This window comes from Mobula birostris, chromosome 10, assembly GCF_030028105.1.
Source record: "Mobula birostris isolate sMobBir1 chromosome 10, sMobBir1.hap1, whole genome shotgun sequence".
Lineage (NCBI taxonomy): Eukaryota > Metazoa > Chordata > Chondrichthyes > Myliobatiformes > Myliobatidae > Mobula > Mobula birostris.
In genome coordinates, this window is record NC_092379.1 from 64,024,447 (window position 1) to 64,047,447 (window position 23,001).

At 39.8% G+C, this 23,001-nt stretch overlaps 1 protein-coding gene across 1 annotated transcript in view; it reads left to right on the plus strand.

The window, feature by feature from the left end:
* The window catches only part of LOC140204068 (connector enhancer of kinase suppressor of ras 2), an 807,212-nt gene that overhangs the window by 732,701 nt on the left and 51,510 nt on the right, over positions 1 to 23,001 (plus strand). The window contains 2 exon segments of the mRNA XM_072270362.1: positions 1,241 to 1,314; positions 5,543 to 5,614. Coding sequence (XP_072126463.1) covers positions 1,241 to 1,314; positions 5,543 to 5,614 — 146 coding nt within the window.

The window sequence follows — 23,001 nt, forward strand, 5'->3', positions numbered from 1 at the left end:
GTGATTTTCGGGAAAAAAATACTTATGTTAAGATTAATCCTCTAAAAACGATGTGCACAACAGAACTAAAATGCTTCATATTCTTGTTACATAATGTCATACACGAAAAGCACTACCCTGTCACATCATATAACCTGCTTGCACTAATGAACAGAAGCTGGTTTTAGCATCTACTACAGGGGCAAAGAGATCAGTATTCACCTTCATTTGTGAAATTGTAATATTTACAATTCAAATGTCACAAGCAAATATTTTTAAAAATAGAACAACATTGAAATCCATTTATTATTATGTATGACATGAAATTTGTTGTTTTGCAGCAGTAGTACAGTGGAAGACATAAAATCACTATAGATTACAAAATAAATAAATAAATAGGGCCAAAGGCAGGAATAACGATCTAGTGTTCATGGATTCACGGACCATTCAGAAATCTGATAATGAAGGGGAACAAGCTGAACAATAAAAAGGGGGAAATAACTTTATGTCTTGGAACTACCACAAAACAATAAAATTCACATCATATAAGACAACGATAATCAACCTGATTCTGCTTATTGTTATATGAAATTTGAATCGCGAGCTTACTGTGTGAACTACTAATTCCACAAACTGATACCAACTAAGTCGAATCTCAACAAGGTTTAATATAGTGAATTTAGTTTAATTTTAATTCACCCTGTCTTAGCCTAGGTGAAGTCCCTTGTCCACATACCCTGGGCAGATGTCATTTCTTGGCCCTGATACCAAGGGAAGCTACAAGCCAACTATAAAGCCAATAAAGACTGGCTTTATTTATCTGTTAGCTGTTGTATGAGGGGCCATCACTACACCAAAATGAAAGGATTAAAGCTCTAATGATACAATTCAGCAACAAAGGCAATTTTTGGGTATTGTTCAAACTACCTCTGTGAATAATTTTTGATGGATGATGCAAAGCATTGTGTCACTCCTAAGGAAATAATGCAAACATAAAATCAACTTGACGCAATCCTGAAATTTGAGGTTTATCACACAAAATCACAATTAGAATAAATTAATTGAAACAGTTTATGATTTAATTAGATCAGTTCTAGCTACATTAATGACTGGGTGCCCATGGTGGAGAAATTAACTTCCACTAATTATCATTTTTGGCAAAACCTAAATGGTGCAAAATTTGACACATTTTCTATCAAAACAGGAACTTTATTTTAAACATCAGAACAACATAACAGGCTCTGTGTCCTTGTTTTGCCAGGATGAAAAGGCAGAGGGATTTATCAGTCTACCAGAGTTTCGGATTGATAGAGCTATTGAATGCAGACGGAAATAGTAAGTGTTGAAAGTAGAATTTGTAAAACAAGGGGATTATTTGCTAAACTTTAAACATCTAACGATAAAATTTCTTGACTGTGGGCAATTGCTTGTATTTTGGCCAATTTGAAACTGAAACCTGCAATATCACACCAAAATTAACAGTGAGAAAATCAATCCAAATGACTCGGATGAAAATGTTGGTGGTCTGATTAATAACTTTGCAGATGACAGAATATTTGTGGAGTCATAGATAATGAAGAAGATTGCTTAAAGATACAGTGGAACATAGATGAGCTAAAAGTCTAGCCAGGACAGTGGCAAATGGAATTTAATGCAGACAAGTTTATTGTTCTTCCTTCTTTGTGGATAAGTTAATTCCACTCTGAATTACTGTTTAGGTTCCAAGATGTTGGAGTGGACAATGGTTATTTGAGGCTTTAGCTCTTCGAGCCTTCAGTGAGGAGAGGCTTGTGAGAGAGAAGATTAAAAAACTGTAGGTGGATTTTTTTCAGTTTATTTATTGTTTCCTTCTTTATAATTGTACAGTTAGAGCAGTGGCAGAGAAAAGTCACAGCAGTTGGGTCTCTGGCACTGAGTCTGGCTTTCTGACTCAGAAGGGAAGGGGGGAGAAGAGGAGAGCTGTAGTGATAGCAGATTCATTAGTCAGGGGAACAGAAAGAAGGTTCTGTGGACAGGAACACAATTCTAAGATGGTATGCTGCCTACCAGGTGCCAGGGTCCGAGACATCTCGGATTGAATCCTCCGCATTCTTAAGTGGGAGGGTGAGCTGCCAGAGGCCATGGTCCATGTAGGTACCAATGACATAAGTAGGAAGAGTGAAGAGGTTCTGCAAAGTGTGTTCAGAGAGTTAGCAGTTCAGTTAAAGTACAGGAACTCCAGGGCTGTGACCTCAGGGTTACTACCTGTGCAACGTGATAGTGAGGCCAGAAATAGGAAGTTCATACTGTTTAACACAAGCAGGAGGGAGCACACCAGCATTTTGCGGGGGAATGGGAATCATAGTGCCAGAACAGTGAGCAGAGAGATTGTGGAGACAGATATTGTTAAGACCTGAGACACAAAGTCAAGAACCAAAAGGTTAAGCATGGTGTGACTAGGCCCTGAGCTGTGTATAACTCAAAGCAAGAAATATCGTAAGAAAGGCAGATGAGCTCAGGAGATGAATCAGCACCTGGAATTATGATATTGTAGCCATTAGTAAGACGTGGTTGCAGGAGAGGCAGGACTGGCAGCTCAGTAATCCGGGGTTCCATTCTTTTAGACGTGACAGAGCAGAAGTGATTAAAGGAGGAGGGGTGGAGTTACTATTCAGGGAAAATGTCATGGCACTGCTCTGTCAGGACAGACTGGAGAACTCATCTAGTGAGGCATTATGTGTGGAACTGAGAAATAAGAAAGGTATGACCATGTTAATGGGGCTATATTACAGACCACCCAACAATCCGAGGGATTTAGAGGATCAAATTTGTAGAGAGATCACAGAAGCATAAGGTTGTTATAACAGGTGAGTTTATCTTTCCACATATTTACTGGGAGCCCTATACTGTAAGAGGACTATTTAGGATAGAGTTTGTTAAATGTGTTCAGGAAAGTTTCCTTAATCAGTACATAGAAGTCCCAATGAGAGCGTGTGCAATACTTGATTTTCTATTAGGGAATGAGACAGGGCAGGTGACAAAAGTTCATGTAGGTGAAATCTTTGCATCTAGTGATCACAATGCCATTAGTTTCAAAGTAAATATATAAAAAGATACGTCCAGTCAGCAGGTTGAGATTGAAGGCCAATTTTGATGGTATTAGAAAGGATCTGGCAAGTATGGTATGGGACAGGCTGTTTTCTGGCAAAAGTGTACGGAAAGTGGAAGGCTCTCAAAAGTAACGTTTTGAATGTACAAATCAGAATAAAAGATAAAGATAACAGGTGTAGGGAACCTTGGTTTTCAAGAGATATTGAGACCCTGGTTAAGAAAAAAAGGAGGTGCACAATAGGTATAGGCAGGTAGGAACAAATGAGGTGCCTATGGAGTATAAGAAATGCAAGAGAACACTTAAGTAAACCAGGAGGGCTAAAAGAAGGCATGAGGTTGAGGTAGCAGACAAATTGAAGGAGAATCCTAAGGGATTCTACAGATATATTAAGAGCAAAGGATTGCAAAGACAAAATTGGTCCTCTGGGAGATCAAACTGGTAATCTACATGTGGAGCCAAAAGAGATAGGAGAGATCTTCAATAATTTTTTTGTATCTGTATTTACTCAGAAGAAGGACACAGTGTCTTTAGAAGTGAGGCAAAGCAGTATAACTTCATGGGCCCTGTACAGATTACAGAGGAAGAGAAACAAATTAGGATGGATAAATCCTGTGGGAGGCAACTGCAGAAATTGCTGGGGCCCTAGCAGAGAACCAAAGTTATAAGGAAAGATTGAATAGGTTAGGACATTATTCTTTGGGCATAGAAGATTGAGAGGAGATTTGATAGAGTCATACAAAATTATGAGGGGCATAGATAGGGTAAATGCAAGCAGGCTTTTTCCACTAAGATTGGGTGGGAGAACAACCAGAGGTCATGAGTTTTTGGTGAAAGGTGAACAGTTTGAGGGGAACATGAGGGAAAACTTCTTCACTCAGAGGATTGTGAGAGTGTAGAATGAGCTGCCAGCGCAAGGGATGCATGCAAGCTTAATTTCAATGTTTAAGAAATGCTTGAATAGGTACATGGATGGCAGGGGCATGGGGGGCTATGATCTGAGTACAGGTCATTTGGAGTAGGCTGTTTAAATGGTTCAGCATGGACTAGATGGCCTCAGAATCCATTATTGTGCTGTACTTTCCTATGACTCTCTAAGAGTAAGGTAGTTCAGTTTGGGAATTCATATATTTCTAACAAGACATTTAGAGTAAATGGCAGGGGCCTTAGGAATGTTGATACAGAAAAAGCCAGGGTGCAATTCCAGAGCTTGCAGAAAGTGGTGACACAGGTGGATAGGATAATGAAGAAGGCATTCGGTATGTTTGGCTCTATAGTCTGAGGCACTGAGTATTAGTATGGGAATACTATGTTGCAGTTGTCAAAAAAAGCTTCAGGTAGATCACATTGAAGTAGAATTCTGTAGTATTCTAGTTGTCACATTACAGGAAGGATGTGGTAACAATAAGGGGAATGCAGAAGAGATTGTCCAGGGTGTTTCCCAGAATGGAGTCTTGTAGTTATACAGAGAGATTGAATAGGCTAGGTTTGTACTGACACAAACATAGGAGGTAAAGAAATAATCTTGTAGAGGTCTATAAAATTCTGATGGGCACAGATAGGATAGGTAGAATACATTCCTTGAAAGGGGAGCCTAGAACTAGAGTGCACTAGTTAAGGGGAGAAAGAAGAAATTTAAAAGAGATCTGAGGAGCAAGTTTTCCACAGGGGGTGGTGATTATCTAGACTGAGCTGCCATAGGAGATGGCAGAGCCAGCACTGAGAAGGAATTTGCCCATGAACACAGAGAGGAAGGTATGGACCTAATGCAGGAAGTGGGATTAGTGTACATTGACATCATGATCAATCTGGATGAGGTGGGCCGACAGGCTCCATTCCTGCACTGTACAATTCTATGATACAATCATAGATGAAGGAACACACAGAGAATTAAATGAACTAGTTTGTGCAGTTATACTGTAACTTACCTATGTGCTTGTTTGTGAATTTGCAAAGAACAGACATCTGTCTTTTAATTCCCTTGTTTAATTAAGGTCAAACAAAAGTGAAAAAAATATATATTTCTAAACACAGAGCAGATCTTGCGATGAGTAAGATGATAATTGATACAAAAACAGAAAACATTTGGAAATACTCAGTGGGTCAGGCAGCATCTGTGGAAAGAAAAACAAAACCAACATTTCAGGTCCTTGACATTGACTGTTGCTCCTTCCACAGATGCTGCCTGGGTGTTTCCAGCATTTTCTGCATCTGCAGTTTTTATTTTATGTTTTCATTTCCTGGATGTTTGGCATTCTGCTTAACTTCCCTCCTAAATGATGTCAGTAGAAATTTGAGAAAACTGTAGATGGAACAGGCTAGAGATTTCTGAGTCAATAATTTTATAATATTGCATGGACTAAAGAACTAACACCAAAACCAATGTGCTTTGCTTAATAACTACTCGCTAAAAGTAATAATCTTCCTTCTTTTCTGGTCAGTGTTGTGTGACTGTAATATTTTGTTTCCCTGAAGTGCCTTCAAGGCTTGCCATCCAAAAATTAAGAGCTTCTACTTTGCAACCGACTCCTTGGAAGAAATGAACAGGTAAGGTAGTTCCGTTCTGAGAAGTAATATTCAAGGTTTTGAATAGTAACATCATGCGTAGAGAGTAATGTGTTTAGCCAGTTTTGTTTCACGTAAATGTCAGATTATGAAGAATAACTGATAGTGATATTATTATTAATATCACAGATGAAATCACATAGAACTTGCACTGAGCTTCCATTAACACATTGTGAATGAACACCTAGTATAGATTTAAAACAAAATATGCAAGTTTCTCAGAATCAGAATCAGGTTTAATATCACCGGTATACAGTATGTCATGAAATTTGTTAATTTTATATCAGCGATGCAAAGAAATATATGAAAAATAAATATAGAGAAAAAAATCTGAGTTATGTTAAGTGTGTATGCATGTGTGCTTATGAAATAGTTAAGCTAAAATAAGTACTGCAAAAAAAAAACAGAAAAAAAGTAGTGAGGTCGTGTTCATGGATTCAATGTCTATTTAAATATTGGATAGTAGAGGGAAAGAAGCTATTCCTGAATCGCTGAATGTGTGCCTTCAGGCTTCTGTACCTCCCTCCCAATGGTAACAATGAGAAGAGGACATGTCCTGGGTGGTGAGGATCCTTAATGATGGATGCTACCCTCACAAGGCACTGCTCCTTAAAGACGTCTTAGATATTACAGAGGCTAGTACCCATGACTTGTAATCTTACAAATTCCTGCAACTTATTTTGGTCTTGTGCAGTAGCCAGCTCCCCACCCCATACCAGAAGGTGATGCAGCCACTCAGAATGCTGTCCATGGTAGATTTGTAGAGGTTTTTGGTGTTTTAGTTGACAAACCAAATCTCCTCAAATTCTGAATGAAATATAACCGCTGTCTTGCCTTCTTTATAGTTGCATCAATATGTTGTGTCCGGGTTAGGTTCTCAGATATATTGACACCCAGGAACTTGATGTTGCTCACTCTCTCCACTTCTGATCCCTCTATGAGGATTGGTTCGTGTTCCCTCATTCTGAAGTCTACAATCAGCTCTTCGGTCTTACTGACAGTGAGTGCAAGGTTGTTACTGCAACATCACTCGCTCTCTCATCTCCAGCTGAGATTCTGCCAACAATGGTTGCATCATCAGCAAATTTATAGATGGTATTTGAGCTGTGCCTAGCAACACAATTGTGGGTATGTAGAGAGTGGAGCAGTGGGCTAAGCACACACCCCTGAGGTGCGTCACTGTTGATCCTCAGCAAGGAGGAGATGTCATTTCCAACGTGTACAGATTGTGGGTTTCCAGTTAGCAAGCTGAGGGTCCAGTTGCAGAGGGAGGTACAGAGGCCTAGGGTCCGTAGCTTTTCAATCAGGACTGTTGAAATGATGGTGTTAAATGCTGAGCTATAGTCAATAAACAAAATCCTGTCATAGGTGTTTGCATTGTCCAGGTGATCCAAGGCTGCTTGGAAAGCCATTGAGATAGCTTCTGCTATGTACTTATTGTGGCAATAGGCAAATTACATTGGGTCCAGGTCCTTGCTGAGATAGGAGTTGATTCTCATCATAATCAACTTCTCAAAGCATTTCATCACCTTAGATCTGAGCACTACTGGATGATAGTCATTAAGGCAGCTCACACTGCTCTTCTCGGGCACTAGTATAATTATTGCTCTTCTGAAGCAGGTGGGAACTTCTGACCATAGCAAAGAGAAATTGACGATGTCATTTGGTTGGTACTGGTTTTCAGAGCCTTACCACATACTCCATCAGGCCCTGCCACATTGCGAGTGTTCACCCTCTTGAAAGACAGCCTAATTTTGGCTTCCAAACCAGAGATCACAGGATCAGTGGATGCTGCGAGGATTCTCATAGTTGTGGCTTTATTCTCCCTTTCAAAGGAAGCATAAACGACATTCAGCCTTTAGGGAGGCTATTGCCCGTGATAGAGCTGGCAGAGTTTGCAACTTTCTGCAGATTTTAATGATTCTGTGCAGTGGCCCCTCCATACCAGATGGAGATGCTCTCCAAAGTAAACCTGTAGAAATATCTATCTAGGGTGCCTAAGACTTCTTTTGCACAGTACTGAATTTGTCAACATGGAGCAGGGAGTGAGTTTGTAAATCTGGGAGCAGAGGACATTGGGAATGGCGAAGGTGGAAAGCTGTGGGAGGGTTGGGGGACAGGTGGCAGAGAAGGAGTGCTGAGACCGGGGATGGTGCAGGTGTAGACACACCCAGCCATGAGACACCAGGCAAGCTCATTTGATTCCAAGCGACTGGTTTATTGATCATTTCAGAATATCTCTCTGGTGCTTCCCACTCCCTTCCCTCTCCCTTCCCGTTTTCCTAAGCATGAATCCCCTCTCCCTGCCCGCATCCCATTCTCAGTCCTCAATACAGACCCACATCTGTATCAGGTTTATCATCACTCACATATGTCATGAAATTTGTTTTTTTTTTTGCGCAGCAGTACTGTGCAACACATAAAATTACTACAGTACTCTGGTAATATATGTGCCTAAGACTTTTGCACGGTATCATATATAATGTAATCATAAATTACGTTAAGAAATAAATATATTTTTCTTAATGTAATTTATAGTTTTCTTTATATGTTTGCTCTGTATCGCTGCTGCATGACAACAAATTTCATTGACATATGCTAGTGATATTAAACCTGATTCTGATTCTCCTCAAACTCTTACTGGCTTTCCTTATTCATAATTGTATTAATATGTTGGACCCAGGATAGTTCCACAGAGATGTTGACAACCAGGATCTCGAAACTGACCCTAATGCTAACCGCTGGATGAGGACTGGTGTGTGTTCCCTTAATTTCTCCTTCCTGAAGTCCACAGTCAATGCTTTGGTCTTACATTGAGTGTAAAGTTGATGTTACAACTCAATGTCAGTAAGACCAAGCTTATGAGCTAACAGCTACTGCTGTTCTCTGCAGAAGTACATGAAGCAAATTTCTTAGTAAATCATCATCTACTATTTCAGCACAGCCCTTGAAATCCATTTCCTGAAAACGTATAACCTCACTTGATTTGATGCGAATGTGTTGAGTGTTTACTTGCAGATAGAGCCAGTGATTCATGTGCTTCATGTTTCATCTTGAACTACATCTCAAACCACAATCAGGGACTCACATCCTTCAAGCCTGCAAAAAATGAATCTCAGGGTAGTATATGGAATCATGTACATACTTTGATAATAAAATGTGAAAAGAAATTACAAGTAATAATTGGATGAGATTTAATGAAAGGTGAGGGATGTTGAGTGAGGAGACCAGACAGGTTGGGACTGCTGATTTTAGACCAGGAAAGACTGAGGAATGTTAATACAGTGCTCAAAATCATGAATTATTTTGCTTCATTAAATAATTGCAAACTGTTTTCAGTACAAAAGGGTTGGTAACCAGAGGGCATGGATTTACGGTGACTGGCAAAGTACCCAGAAAAGCCATGAGGAAATGTTTCTACTCGGCTTGGAAGGGAGATCAATTGGATCACTCTACCCGAAGAGCCAACATGAGCCAAATGCTATCCTTCTGGGCTGCATTGTTCTATGGTTCTCATTAGATAACTTAGTTTTCAGCTAAATGAAACCTTCCAAATCCCTGGAACTGGCACGTGATGGCGAGTCACTTAGTACCACTAAATGTTGTTTCTGTTGTTGCTGGATTCAAACAATGTGTGGGGGTGAGGCTTGTCAATGGTTTCCTTCTCACAGCTTTCTGGCTTACCTGCAGCATGATGCAGAGGGTGCTTAATGAATGATTGCATGGAATCAGACAAGTTGATGCTGTGCAGATATTGTACGGCTCATTTCCAGTGCTCCACAGCTGCTGAAACAGGAAGGATATCTGGTTATACAAATCTGTTATCTCATCAACTTCTCCATACTGTGCATCAACCACCCTTCGATTTGCAGCTTGTAAAATTTTCCACAACAGCATCCCTGAAGTATATCAGATGCTTGCAACCCGCAAGGGGTGTTTGAATAGACACTGCATATGGTGCTATGCACAGTTTACTGAATTGAAAAATAACTTCACTGCAAAACAGCTGTGGATATAATTTAAAAATTGCTGGAGTGCATTGTAATTTTAAACTCTATGTATCTATTCATAAGCAGTTAGCAATATCTGTGAAGGGGGGCCCTGCTAGATTAATCTCTAGCATAATGCCAAGGTAGGCTTTCATTAAACAAGCCCCTGAACAAAAGTAAAAATCACCCGACTGCAGTTACCACCAGCCAATCAACAAATCCAATTTCTTACTACATACAGAGCAAAATATTTACGGCCACATTCATTCTTATCTCTCATTCTTCTTTCAAGTCTCTTACTGTACTGTGGCCATTAGAAAGACCTTCTGACATGCCTGTTTCAACTCTCTGCCACTGCTGGCCTGCAGCCTGCTCAAAATGCAGTGCCTCATGGTCCCATTTCATTTTGATCTACATACACTGACTAAATATTTACAGATCATTAAATATGGCTTGCAGGCAATTTATTGGGAAAGGAGTGGCTAAATGAATCAAAAGTAAACCAAAAAGTTGTGATGCTTTAGGGTGACACTACTGTATCGACAAGATATATTGCATTCCACTCCTGCCTGGGGATTGAACGAGCCAGCATCTTTTATGGCCAATTTTCTTGGTATTAGCTTGCATATTACAAGAGTATTGAATTAACTCACTTTTGTTAGGATAATCCTATTACAAGTATCTGTCAAGGAATTTCTAGTCAAGTCATCGGACTCAAGAAATCTTCACATTGGAAAGCTGGTTTTGTTTCTACAGTATACCAAGAGTAACCTCACCATCACTCTCATAGTCTTTCTCCAATCTCAGTGCTGTCAGACCATTATCAAACTGTGGATGAGCAGAACTCATCTCAAATTGAATACTGGAAAAACCAGATGCACTCAGTCCCAATTCCATTTCTCATCTTTCCAAGACTAGACCAGAGAGTTTGCAAAGTTACTGTTACATGGCATCCCAAGGTGGGATTCAGTGCATGTATCTATGTCATCACGATGACTGCTTTAACCATCTCTTTTCCTGTCGCTGCTCATTTCCTGCAGAGACCTCTGTCCATGTGCCCGTGTCAATTCCAATGTACTCCTGGATAGCATGTTATCCTCCAAAGCTCTGCTGCATCTGTGTTCATTTTTTGCTTACTAACTTATAAAAGGATCCAGACTTGTTTTTAAAATTCTCAACCTTGTCCTTAAACCCCTCCCTTTCTCTATTATCTCTCCCAGTCCGGTAGCCTTCTTGAATATCTCAGTGCTCCAATTCCTGAAATTAAGTATGTAAAATAAAAGGACAGGCCTTCAACTGCCAAGACTCTGGCAACTAGCCTGAAGTTCCCTGTTAATTTCTCCTTTTGCCTCTCTTTCCACTTTTATGTCTCTCATTAAATCATTGATGAACTATTTCACAATCTGTCTTGTGTGGCTTGACATTATAAAACTGATAAAATTCTATGGAGTGCCTTGGAATATCTTCGGAACTTGTGCTTTTAATGAAGTTGTTGTTGTTGTTGTTGTGGAGGTGGAGGAGGAGGAGGAGGAGGTGGAGGAGGAGGTGTGGTGGTGGTAGTGGTGGTATTCCTGAAGGTTTCAGGAGAAATACTGGAAGGTAGGTCTGCTTCATAGCAACTTTATTATTGAAAGTAGGGTCATAGTTGTCAGTCTTTGTTAACTAGTTTTATAGCAATCCTGATATGGTTAAAGTTTGGAAGTTATAGGAGTCCACCAAAAACTTAATCCGTTATAATTCTACCCAACAAAAATATGATGTTTTTTGTTGGTTAAGGTGAAAATCATGGAATGATCTCAGAAACCCAAGCATGTAATATCATCTACATGAGGACCTGCAGTTTTCTGGGGGACAATCTTTTAATTTTCACAATTGTTTTTAAATATTTGTGTCTAATTCTGAGGAGCATACAATATAGCAATAATTAGTAGTAGGCTAGAGGATTGGGAAGCTTTTAACAACCAACAGAAGGCAACTTAAAAAGCAACAAAGAGAAAAAAGATGAAATATGAAGGTAAACTAGCCAATCATATAAAACAGGATTCCAGAAGTTGTTTTTAGATATATAAAGAGAAAAAGAGAGGAAAGAGTAGATGTTGGACTGCTGGAAAATGATGCCATAGTGTTAGTAATGGGGACAAAAAATGGCTGACAAGCTCCATAAGCATTTTGCGTCAGTCTTCTCTATGGAAGACATCAGCAGTATGCCAGAAATTTAAGAGTGTCAGATAGTAGAAGGAGTGCAGTCGCTATTACGAAGGAGAAAGTGCTTGGGAAGCTAAAAGGTCTGAAGGTAGATAAGTCACCTAGACCATATGGGCAACATCCCAAGATCCAGAAAGAGGTAGCTGAAAAGATTGTGGAGACATTGGTAAATATATTTCAAGAATCACTAGTTTCTGGAATGGTAGATTGCAGTTGTCACTCCACTCTTTAAGAAGGGAGGATAGGCAAAAGCCAATTAGTCTGACTTCAATAGTTGGGAAGTTGTTAGAGTCTATTATTAAGGATGAGACTTCAGGGGACTTGGAGGCACATGATCAAATGGGTTGAAGTCAGCATGCTTTCCTTAAGGGAAAATCCTGTCTGACAAATCTGTTGGAATACTTTGAGGAAGTAACAGACAGGATATACAGAGGAGATTCAGTGGATGTTACTTGGATTTTCAGAAGGCTTTTGACAAGGTACTGGACATGATGCTGCTTAACAAGCTAAGATACTAGCATGGATAGAAGATTGACTGACAGGAGGCGTAGAGTGGGAATAAAGGGGGCCATTTCTGGTTGGCTGCCAGTGACTAGTGGTGCTCTGCAGGGGTTGGTGTTGGGACTGTTTCTTTTTACCTTATATATCAGTGATACGGATGAAGGAATTAATGGCTTTGCGACCAAGGTTAGCAGATGATGTGAAGATAGGTGGAGGGGCACGTAGCACTGAGGAACCTGGGAGTCTGCAGAAGGACTTGGAGAGATTAGGACAATGGGCAAAGAAATGGCAGATGGAATATAGTCGAGGGAAGCCTATGGTCATGCACTTTGGTAGAAGGAATGAAGGAATCAGAATCAGGTTTAATATCACTGGCATATGTCATGAAATTTGTGAACTTTAAGGCAGCAGTACAATGCAATACATGATAAATACAGAGAAAAATAGAAAAGTAGTAGTCAGGTCGTGTTCAATGTCCATTTGGAAATCGGATGGCAGAGAGGAAGAAGCTGTTCCTGAATTACTGAGTGTGTGCTAAGCTAAAGGTGTAGACTATTTTTCTAAATGGGGAGCAAATACAGAAATTGAAGGTGAAAAGGTACTTGGACATCCTATTGCAGGATACCCTGATGGTTAACTTGCAGGTTGAGTCAGTGGTAAGGAAGGCAAATGCGATGTTGGTATTCATTTTGAGAGGACGAGAATATGAAAGTGAGGGTCTAATGCTGAGCCTTTATAAGATGTTGAACGCATTGGTCAGCCCGTATTTGGAGTACTGTGAGCAGTTTTGGGTCCCTTATCTAAGAAAGGATATGCCAACATTGGAGAGGGTCCAGAGGAGGTTCTTGGGAATGGTCCCAGGATTGAAAGAGTTCACGTATGGGGAGCTTTTGATGGCTCTGGGCCTGTACTTGCTAGAGTTTAGAAGAATGACGGGGGTGGGGGGTGGGGGAGATGTCATTCAAACCTATTGAATACTGAAAGGTCTAGATAGAGGGGGAGAGTATACAACCAGTGGGCACAGCTTCAGAATAAAAGAACATCCATGTAGACCAGAGTTGAGGAGGAATTTCTCTAGCCAGAAGGTGGTGATTCCATGGAATTCATTGTCACAGGCAGTTCTGGAGGCCGTCATTGTGTATATTTAAGGCGGAGATTGATAGGTTCATGATTAGTATGGTCGTCAAAGGATAATAAATCTGCCAAGATCAAATGGTAGAGCAGACTTGATGGGCTGAATGGCCTAATTCTGCTCCTATTTAATCTATGGTCTAATCTTCAGAGATGAAGGAAAACAAGCTGATGATGATACCAAATAATTACACGTTATCTTTTCTGTATATTGGCCTTAAGAGTGGAATACATTGGACTTCCCAGGCACGCAATTAATCTCTAAAGCTCATCATTGCTCTGCTCACATAATTACTCTGAGCAAGTATTCAGATTTCCGCTGATTGAATTTTACTGTGTGTCATTAGCTTTATTTCATTGAAGAAGAGGTGGAAGCCTTATCTGTGCCCAGAATATTTCTACATGAGAGTCTCTGTAAATAATTTACCTATTTATCTTTTTAAGGAAGCTTTGCTGTTCAAGAGCAACACTATACATAATTAAATACAAAGCATTTTAACCAGTTAATTCAGTTAATCTAAACTGTAATTTTATATAATCAAAAATCTCTTTACCCAGTAGAATGTTTGACACGAGAAAAATAATAAGCTGATCTTCACTAAATTATAAAATTATAGAAAGTAGCTATTTGGTCAATAATATATGCACAGGCTCTTTGTCATGGATATCCAGTTAGATCCACATATTCTTTTCTCTTCTAAGTGTTCATCTAACTTTGTTTTGAATGATACAATCACATTTATTTCCATCACTTTTCCATACAGGCACCCCAGATCATAAGAGATGTTATTTTTTTTTGGTTTCTAGCTCCATTCTTCAACCCTTCAGCCTCAGGAAACAGGCATCCACACCTACATATCTGAAGTTTAATTCTATACCAAATCAACAGCAATCAGCTGTGACTCAGAGGATCACAGAAAGATATAGAAAAGGCAGTTTGACCCATCTTGTCTGTGCTATCCCATTCTAGTGTGTATGACCATGGCCTCCTCTAATGTCATGATGAGACCAAACTCAGATTGGAGGAGCAACATCTTATATTCTGTCCGGGTAGCCTCTAACCTGATGGCATGAACATCAATTTCTCCAGTCTCCAGTAATCTCTCACCCTCCCTCCTCTCTTTTCCTATTTCTCATTCTGGTTCCCCTCTCACCCCTTCTCTTCAACTCACTTGCCCATCCCTTCCCTCTGGTTCCATTTCTCCTTCCCATGGTCAACTATCCTCTCCTATCTGATTCCTCTTCTTCAGCCGTTTATCTCTTCCACCTCCCAGATTCTCACTTCAACTCCTTCCTCCACCCACCTGCTTTACACCCCACCTGGTTTCACTCATCTCTTGCCAACTCATACTCCTTCTCCTCCCCTCCACCTTCTTATTCTGATTTCTGCCCCCTTCCTTTCCAGTCCTGATTAAGGGTCTTGGCTAGAAATGTTGACTGTATATATCGCTCCACAGGTTAGCTGTTTATTTCTCTCTATAGATGCTCTCTGACTTGCTGAGTTGCTCCAGCATTTTGTGTGTGTTGCTCAAGATTTCCAGCATGCATATGTGAAGAGACAAAAAATCTGACTATAAGAGCTCCAGAAAGGATCTGCGTAAGTCAGGGGATGACTTGGAGAAGGGGTTCTTCAACACAGAAGAACTTTGTAGATATGGTGAAGAAAAGAAATGTTAGATTGTGGAGAAGCACTTGCATTTCTGAGAGTGGTGATGGTGACAGAGTTGAAGGAGAAGTGGCAGTGCTGGAGGAGAGAGAACTGACAATCTCACCTATCCCAGAGTTGGAAAGAGAATTGGGAATTGGGTCAACAAAGCATACCTAATTCACAGACCACATAAGTTCAGAGAGCCTGGCAGGTTAGTGAGGGAGGAATTTCAAAAAAATAAAAGTTTGGTGTTAAGGATTCGAATGATCGTTCGGGTGCGACACTCGGGTTGCTGGTTGTATGGAGACAGCTCTTTGTAGCTGTCAGTGCAAGGACAAAGAATACTAAAGGGTTGAAAGAGAAATTGAAAGGACAGAGTACCTGAGAAATGGGGAAAAGTGGAAATAAAAGGTGAAGGAAGGATTGGTGAATGAACTGAAAGTAAGACTCAGTGGTTTAAGAGGCTACCTCAGTGATGAATTATAATGAGTTGCAAAAAGACAACGGTTATGGTAATCCAATAGCTCTTGCTGAGGAGTATCTGTCATTTTTGGTGATATTAGCTTGGAGAGCTTTCAACAACAAAATGCTGAGAATGATAAAGATCTTGATATACATGTAAAAGGCTGTGCATAGGCAAGAACTCTATTCTATTAATGGACCCTGGTTGCAGTGCATGTTTTATGAATGTGTACTAGTGCTTTGATCAATTCCCCCCACAGTCTTTTTTCTCACTTGTTTCTATAAGTAAGTAAGAATGCTAAAGGGAGTCAGGAAGCTTGAGGTTGGGTGGGAGGGTGGTCACTGGCTTGAAATGACATCTGCTTGATGAGGTGTTGACTATGACAAGATATTATCTCAGACATTATTTTGTATATTTTTAGAAATGTGGTGCTGCGTCGTTTTTGCAAATTCCCCCAACACCTCTCATACCTAACAGTGGAAGGAAGTAATCAGAATCAAAAGATACCAGCAAATAACTGCCAATAATATCAGGGGATTTAGTGATCATACCACACTCTTTCCTTCATGATACTAAGGCAAAGGGTTGAAGGGCTTTTTTGAACTAATTTGTTAAGTCTATAAAACACTCCTGTGCCTAGCATCACGTTATGAACATACAATCAACCTATGTATATAATTTATCTTACATATTTGTGTTAATTGTTTTTATTTTAAATACTGTATTCTTCATCTTACGGTGAATTTTTTTATGCTGCATCGGATCTGGAGTAACCATTATTTTGATCTCCTTTATATTTGTGTACTGGACATGACACTGAACAATCTTGAATGTCAATAGGCTATAAACTACATTGAAAATTTCTGTGTTGAAATTAATGTGTTAAATGGAGAGCTGACACATGCTGAGATACTCAATTGAGAGTCTGTCCTAATATAGGCATTTTAATATAAATATTTAATCAAAATCTTGTCCATGTTGCCAAAAAATGAGAGCTGCCTCCTGTGGGTACCTTTTACTTGGAACAGGTCCATGTTGAGACAACCTTTTGAAGTCTGGCTGGCTGAATTTGAAGCATTCACTCGTAAATTGGTTGATATTCATAAGTGCATTCTATATCGCAATGATCACTTACTCCTGCTACAAAGAAATCTAATTTGCCATTGATGGATTAGTATTACTCCTAACTGCATCCAAAATGCCCTTGGCCCAGATGGCAGCAATTGCTTAATGGCTGCATTTATTTTCAGAATAGTAAACAAAGTGTTGTAATATCCTCTGAATAAAAGGCATTGAAAAGAAACTGGAAGCATTGGAGAGTGATTAAAGGAAGGAGAATGCTAATTACTTCCACGCTTACATATAGGGAGCTATAGTGATGATACTCAGATTTGTTTAAAATGGAGCCAATAACTTGCAGCATTGGCACCAAGTCCAAACATCAGTTCAGCTGAATCAGAGTGATTGTGCTGATCAACCTTCCCCCGCTAGAATTAATTGCAGTCAATTTTTGTATTTTGGGCAGTTTATTTTTGTCAGTATTATTTCTATTAAAAATAAGCAGCATGACTGTACAGCTTATTAATTTCAATTTCAATTTCAAGTACTTTCATTACCAAAGAATGTATAAGTTATATAACCTTGAGGTTAGCTTGCTGTGAGTTGACTATGCTGATAGTTAAACAGTTGTAATTAAGTAATCAGTTAACTATGTTAAGCTATTCCATTAACTTATCAGTTTCAAGATATACATCTTGTTCATATTTACTGATTATCCATATTTATTGACCATCATCACATTAGTTGATATTTTTCTTATCAAACAATGAAGCTACTTTTCTGGTTTAACAATGTGCCAAATGAAATTTTGCCTATTTGTGGACTTTCTAATGCTTGTTGAACAGTGGATTGCATTTCTATCTCATTCAAGATAGTGCTGAAATCAGAAACTACATTCAGGGATGTAAAATCCTTCACTAGTTATTTCTAGGCTCTTGTAGTGACTTGAAAGAACTTCAATTTGCAGGGTTGCCATTCCAAACATACTTTATATGTGGATAAAAGACTGGAAGGATGGAAGATGCTGCCACATCTTTAGATCTCTCCAGTGCCAGGAACATGGAGGTCCAAGTAAACTCCACCGTTAGGTTTAGCTATGCAATGGATGATCTGCCTCATATTGTTGTGGAAACACTAGACAGCAGGTTCCCTTGGACCTTATTTTCTGTGTAGAAGCAGAGTTAGTTCACAATATAATAGTAAGGAATCCAAGGGAAATATGATTACAGTATTTTAAAATTCTGAATGCCATTTGAGGGGGACAAAAATTAGTCAGAAATCTGGGTCTTGAATTTAAGTTAGTTCATTCAGGAAATATCAGAGTCAATTGTCATTTATGGCAGGGATGCTGGGATTTGGATCATAGCTGGCAAGTAACATTGGGACACTCATCATAAATAAATGTGGCATTCAATGTGCAGGACACAGTATTTGCATCTGTCCAAGAACCTCCACATATTGTGCTGAAGATAGGATACACCGGGAAGCCCGGGCAGAAGATTGTGATCTTTAAGTCTCAAGTTACAAATATCCCCCTTTCATTCATATTTTAATTTTCATGGATTTGTATCACATAAAATAGCATGCTGAAAAGTTTCCTTTTCTACAAATTACTTTACTAAGTCCATGTTGATTGTCCTATTAACTGTAGATCTCTCAATACCAGGTTATCCTTCTGAGGAGTAGCCAAGAGGATTGGTAAATGAATTTGTAGTCTTTCATTTGACTCATATTGTTCAGACAGTCCATGGGATTTAAGGGAATGGAAGAGTTTCAGTATGGAATTTATTTGGTGGGAGGAAACAAAGAACAGATTTAAATTTTAGTGGTTGTAAGGTTGGTGAAGCCATTGTAGTTTTCTTCCATTTACAAGTGACTCAGGAATCAATGTTTGCACTGCATTTAACGTTGTAAATGATACCAAAATTAACAAGGTACCGAATGGTAAGGAAGAAAATTGTAGGTTGCAGAATGATTGCGATGGATGATGAGCTGGACACAAAAATGTCAAATGGAATTCAGTCCGTAAAAGTGTGTAGTATTGCATTTGGGAAAGAGAAACAGCGCAAGGCAAATCACAGCAATATGTGTAAGAACAGAGAGGGATATCTGAATTCTTGTCCACAGGTTCAGGAAGTTTGGAAGCAGATGCATAATTTAGTTAAGTGGCATGTAGCAAACTTGCATTGATGGCCAAGGCAGAGAGAACATTCAAGAACTGCACAAACCATTAATTGGACCACGCCAAGAGTTCTGGTTGAGACAGTTCAGGAAGGATGTGATAGCATTGGAGAGGAAATTTATCAAGATGTTGTCCGTGCTGAAGAATTGTAATTATGAGGGAAAACTAGTTAGGCTGGGATTGTTTCCTTTGGAACAAAGGAGCCTGAAGGGGAAATTGATCATAGAAATGATGTGGGTCCTCTCTTCCTCAGCTATGGAGATGATGTGGCCCTGCTGCACTGTCACTGATGTGATATGGTGCTCCTGTGTTGCAGTGAAGAATATGATCTGGTTCGAGTGTAGTCGGACATGGATATGACCTGATGTCTCTGTATTCTATCTACAGAGATAATGTGGAAGCCAAACATTACAATGACAGATTTGTCTTGAGGAATGCTTTATTCCTGCTCCATGGAAGAATATTTGGTTTGAGAGGAGGATCACAGCAGGCTGCCTAGTATATGCTTTTAAATTTGGTACAAATAGGCTTTTGTTTCTGTAAGAAATTGAAAAGATTATCTTGCTTCTCAAAAAGTAGCTCGTTAATGTGATGCAATAAAATTCCACATTCTTGCTTTGAGTAAATGGCTTTGGATTTTTATGGTTCATCTATATGCTTAAGAATGTATTTCTTCCTGAATTATTTATTGCTTCTTTCATTTTTAATTCATGTTAAACTTTAAAGCAATCAAATATTTTATTTGCTTTGAATTATGAGGGTAACTCTTAAAAAAATACATTCTATCTGCAACTGACTATTTCAAGCCTTAATATGCTTGTTTATGGTGAAAGTTTAAAATTTATGCTCTCTTCAGTAAATACCTAATCACATCCCTTACAGAACACATACAATATATTAAAACTGTTTATTCAAATTATACCAGTACACTCTTGAAGCTAAAGAAATAAGAACAGCAAAGGTGTCAACACACTCAATAGCATTTATCTTCAGAATGAGCTGTGTGGATTTAAGGATTTATTGCCCAGCTGTGACCTACATGAGGGAACAGATTCATGATGTTTATCAACAGTGAATGCTGACGTTCATAACAAAGGAATAGCAGGTGCAGTTAGTTATGAACGTCAGGAATATACTGTATGAAACCTAACAGAAGTGGATGAGGTTCGGCCATCTGATCTTCATATGTCCGGAATATTCTCAATTCCAGATACCTTGGACTCATTTGGGGTTATTCTCTTCAACTCTAATGACGCACCAGAAATTTAACTCTGAGTAGTACTTGCCTCACACTACAGGTATTCTCCAGAGCACTAGCCACAACTATCAAAAGAACTTGAGGTTTCACTAAAAATATTCTCATGCTCCAGGGATACCTTTAAGCACCAATCTGCTCCAAGAACTTTCTACAACCATCATCTCATGAAATTTTAATGATGCACTCCAGATGCTCTACAAATATTCATTATCTACAAATGGGGAATCAAGTGCCCAGCTCTTCAAGCACACTTCTACAACAAGTAGACCAACACTTCATATTCTGTCTGGGTAGCCTCTGACCTAATAGTATGAACATCAATTTCTCTAACTTCTGGTAATATCTCCCACCTCTCTTTATCTGTTCCCATTCCGGTTACCCTCTCACCCCGTCTCTCCTCGCCTGCACATCAACTCCCGCTGAGGCCCTTCCTCCTTCCTTTTCTTCCATTGTCCATTGTCCTTTCCTAGCAGAATCCTTCTCCTTCAGTCCCTTACACCTTCCACTTATCCCCCCCACCTACCTTCCCCCTTACCTGATTTCAGCTATCACCTCCTAAATTGTACTGCTTTCCCTCCTCCCACCTTATTTCAGCTTCTTCCCTCTTCCTTTCCTGATGAAGAGCCTCAGCTGTTTATTTCCCTCCATTGATGCACCCTGGCTTGCTGAGTTCCTCCAGTGTTTTGTGTGTGTTGTTCAATATGCACTAATTACTTACTTGTTTTGTGGAGTTTTGCCCTTTGCCGTCTTTCCGGGTAAGGTGTTCCAAACCTAAATAACCTTCTGGGTGTAACTTTTTGTTTCATTTTCCCTCTAATTCTTTGAACTTTTGACCCTATTACTTAGAGAAATAACTCTTTCCTAGTCACTCCCTAAAATACTTCAGATGCAATAAAGACCTCTGTCAGCCTCCTCTATTGCATGGGATGGTGAAGAAGGTATACAACGTGCTAACCTTTATCATTTGAGGCATAGGACATAAAAGGTGGGACATAATATTGCAACTTTACGAATGCTGGTTAGTCCACACCTGTGATATTGTGTGCAGTCTGGTCACCACACTATAGGAAGGGTACAGCTGCACTGGAGAGAGTGCAGTGTTGATTCACTAGGATGTTGCCTGGATTGGAGAACTTTAGATATGGGACAAGATTGAATAGGCTGGGCCCCAGAGCAAGGGAACTGAGCAGTGACTTGGTATAAAATTATGAGAAATACAGGGTAGATAGAATCTTTTCCCCATGGTAGAAGTGTTAAAAACAAGAAGAGGTAAGTTCAAGGTCAGATGAAAGAGTTTTAAAGGGCATCTAAGGGAAATATTCCTCCTCTACACATTTACGTACATCCACCCACACCAGAAACTCTTTAAGAAGCACTGATGTATAGCAGGGATTTTCCTCCCTCCTCCTTCCTCTCTCCTGTCTCCCCCCCACTCCCCCAGTACCTAAACAAAACAGACACTTGCTACAAATATAGACATATACTGGTGCCTCTCTACAAGGACAGTTACCCTTCAGACACTCTCAATAGTTACACACTCATAGACTCTACAAGTACTGACTTGTTCCAATGACACAGCAAATGCTGACTCACGCGTTCCTCTGCATACTGACACATTCCATAACTTTTCTTCTGTAAAACTGATGAGCACCAGACATTCACTGCAAGCACTGACATGCTGCAAATACTACAGAAGGGATTCTCCCAGAGAAATGGTACACACTAGTGATTCTGTACAGTATATTGTAGATGTACCACAGAGACTCCCTACAATTCCCTACAAGCACTGGGCACACCTATGTACTAACACGTGCCAGAGACTCCATTTGAATACGAACACATGCCAGGAACTTACTGCAAGTACAAACACACTCCAAGCACTCCTTTAAGTAGTGAAAGTATCATAGGCTTTTTACAAAAACTAACGCACTCTCGGATGGTCCAAAAAGTACCAGAGGCTCTCTGAAGCACAGTGCAGGCTCTCAACATACTGACACATGCAAGAGAATCCCTCAAGTGTGGACATACTACAAAGTCTCTCAACATTTAGTGACCCTCCACAAGTAACTCCAGAGATTCACAGCAAATACAGACATACTCTGTAGCATCTCAACAAATTTTAAGTACCTCTACAAACTAAACAGCATACTGACCATACAGAGCCCACAGACTACAGATGCTAATTGATGCACACCTAACAATTTCTGCCAGACTTGGAAAAGCACTACCAGCTTTCCGCAGGCACCACTGACTCTCCACACTCAAAGGACTCCCCATAAATACTGAGGAATCTCGAGCAGTCTTTGAGTGTGGCTGCTTTCTGTTCTTACTTTGCCAGGGAACCTCTAACAGTACTAACTCACTCAAACTGTTCCCTAAATTGCTAACTCACAACAAGCCTCCCTGGGTACAACCACCAACACACTCCATGTATCACATAAACGTAATCACACCCTGCAGGGCTCTTGATAAATACTGAAAGTGACATGAGTTCCGTGTTGGCCCAGGTGCAGAGGGAGAGAGACAGACACAGAATGAACTCTTCACTCACTTCTGACAAGAACAGTACAGTACAAAGGAAGATAATAAACACTAGGCCACCAGGACTGCTAACTAAAAATTTGCAAAACAAACTAAAAACGAACCCTGTCACTGTGGCTCGAAAGCAGCAACCTGGAACTAAATTAACACCACTCCTTTAACAGCATCTATCTAAATCACTGATCTTCTTTCCTGGAACATGGACTAAGGTTAAAAGGGAGAATTGTCTTCGCTGTGCTTCAGTCAAGACTGAAACGAAAGGAAAGGAGTTAAGTACAGTTACAAAGAAACCCTGATTGACTGGAATGTGCATTTTCACGTGTCTGATTGCCACCTTCTTTCAGCTGCCCACCTGCGAGAGCGCCCGGACTCGGTGGCAGGGTCTGTGGTCA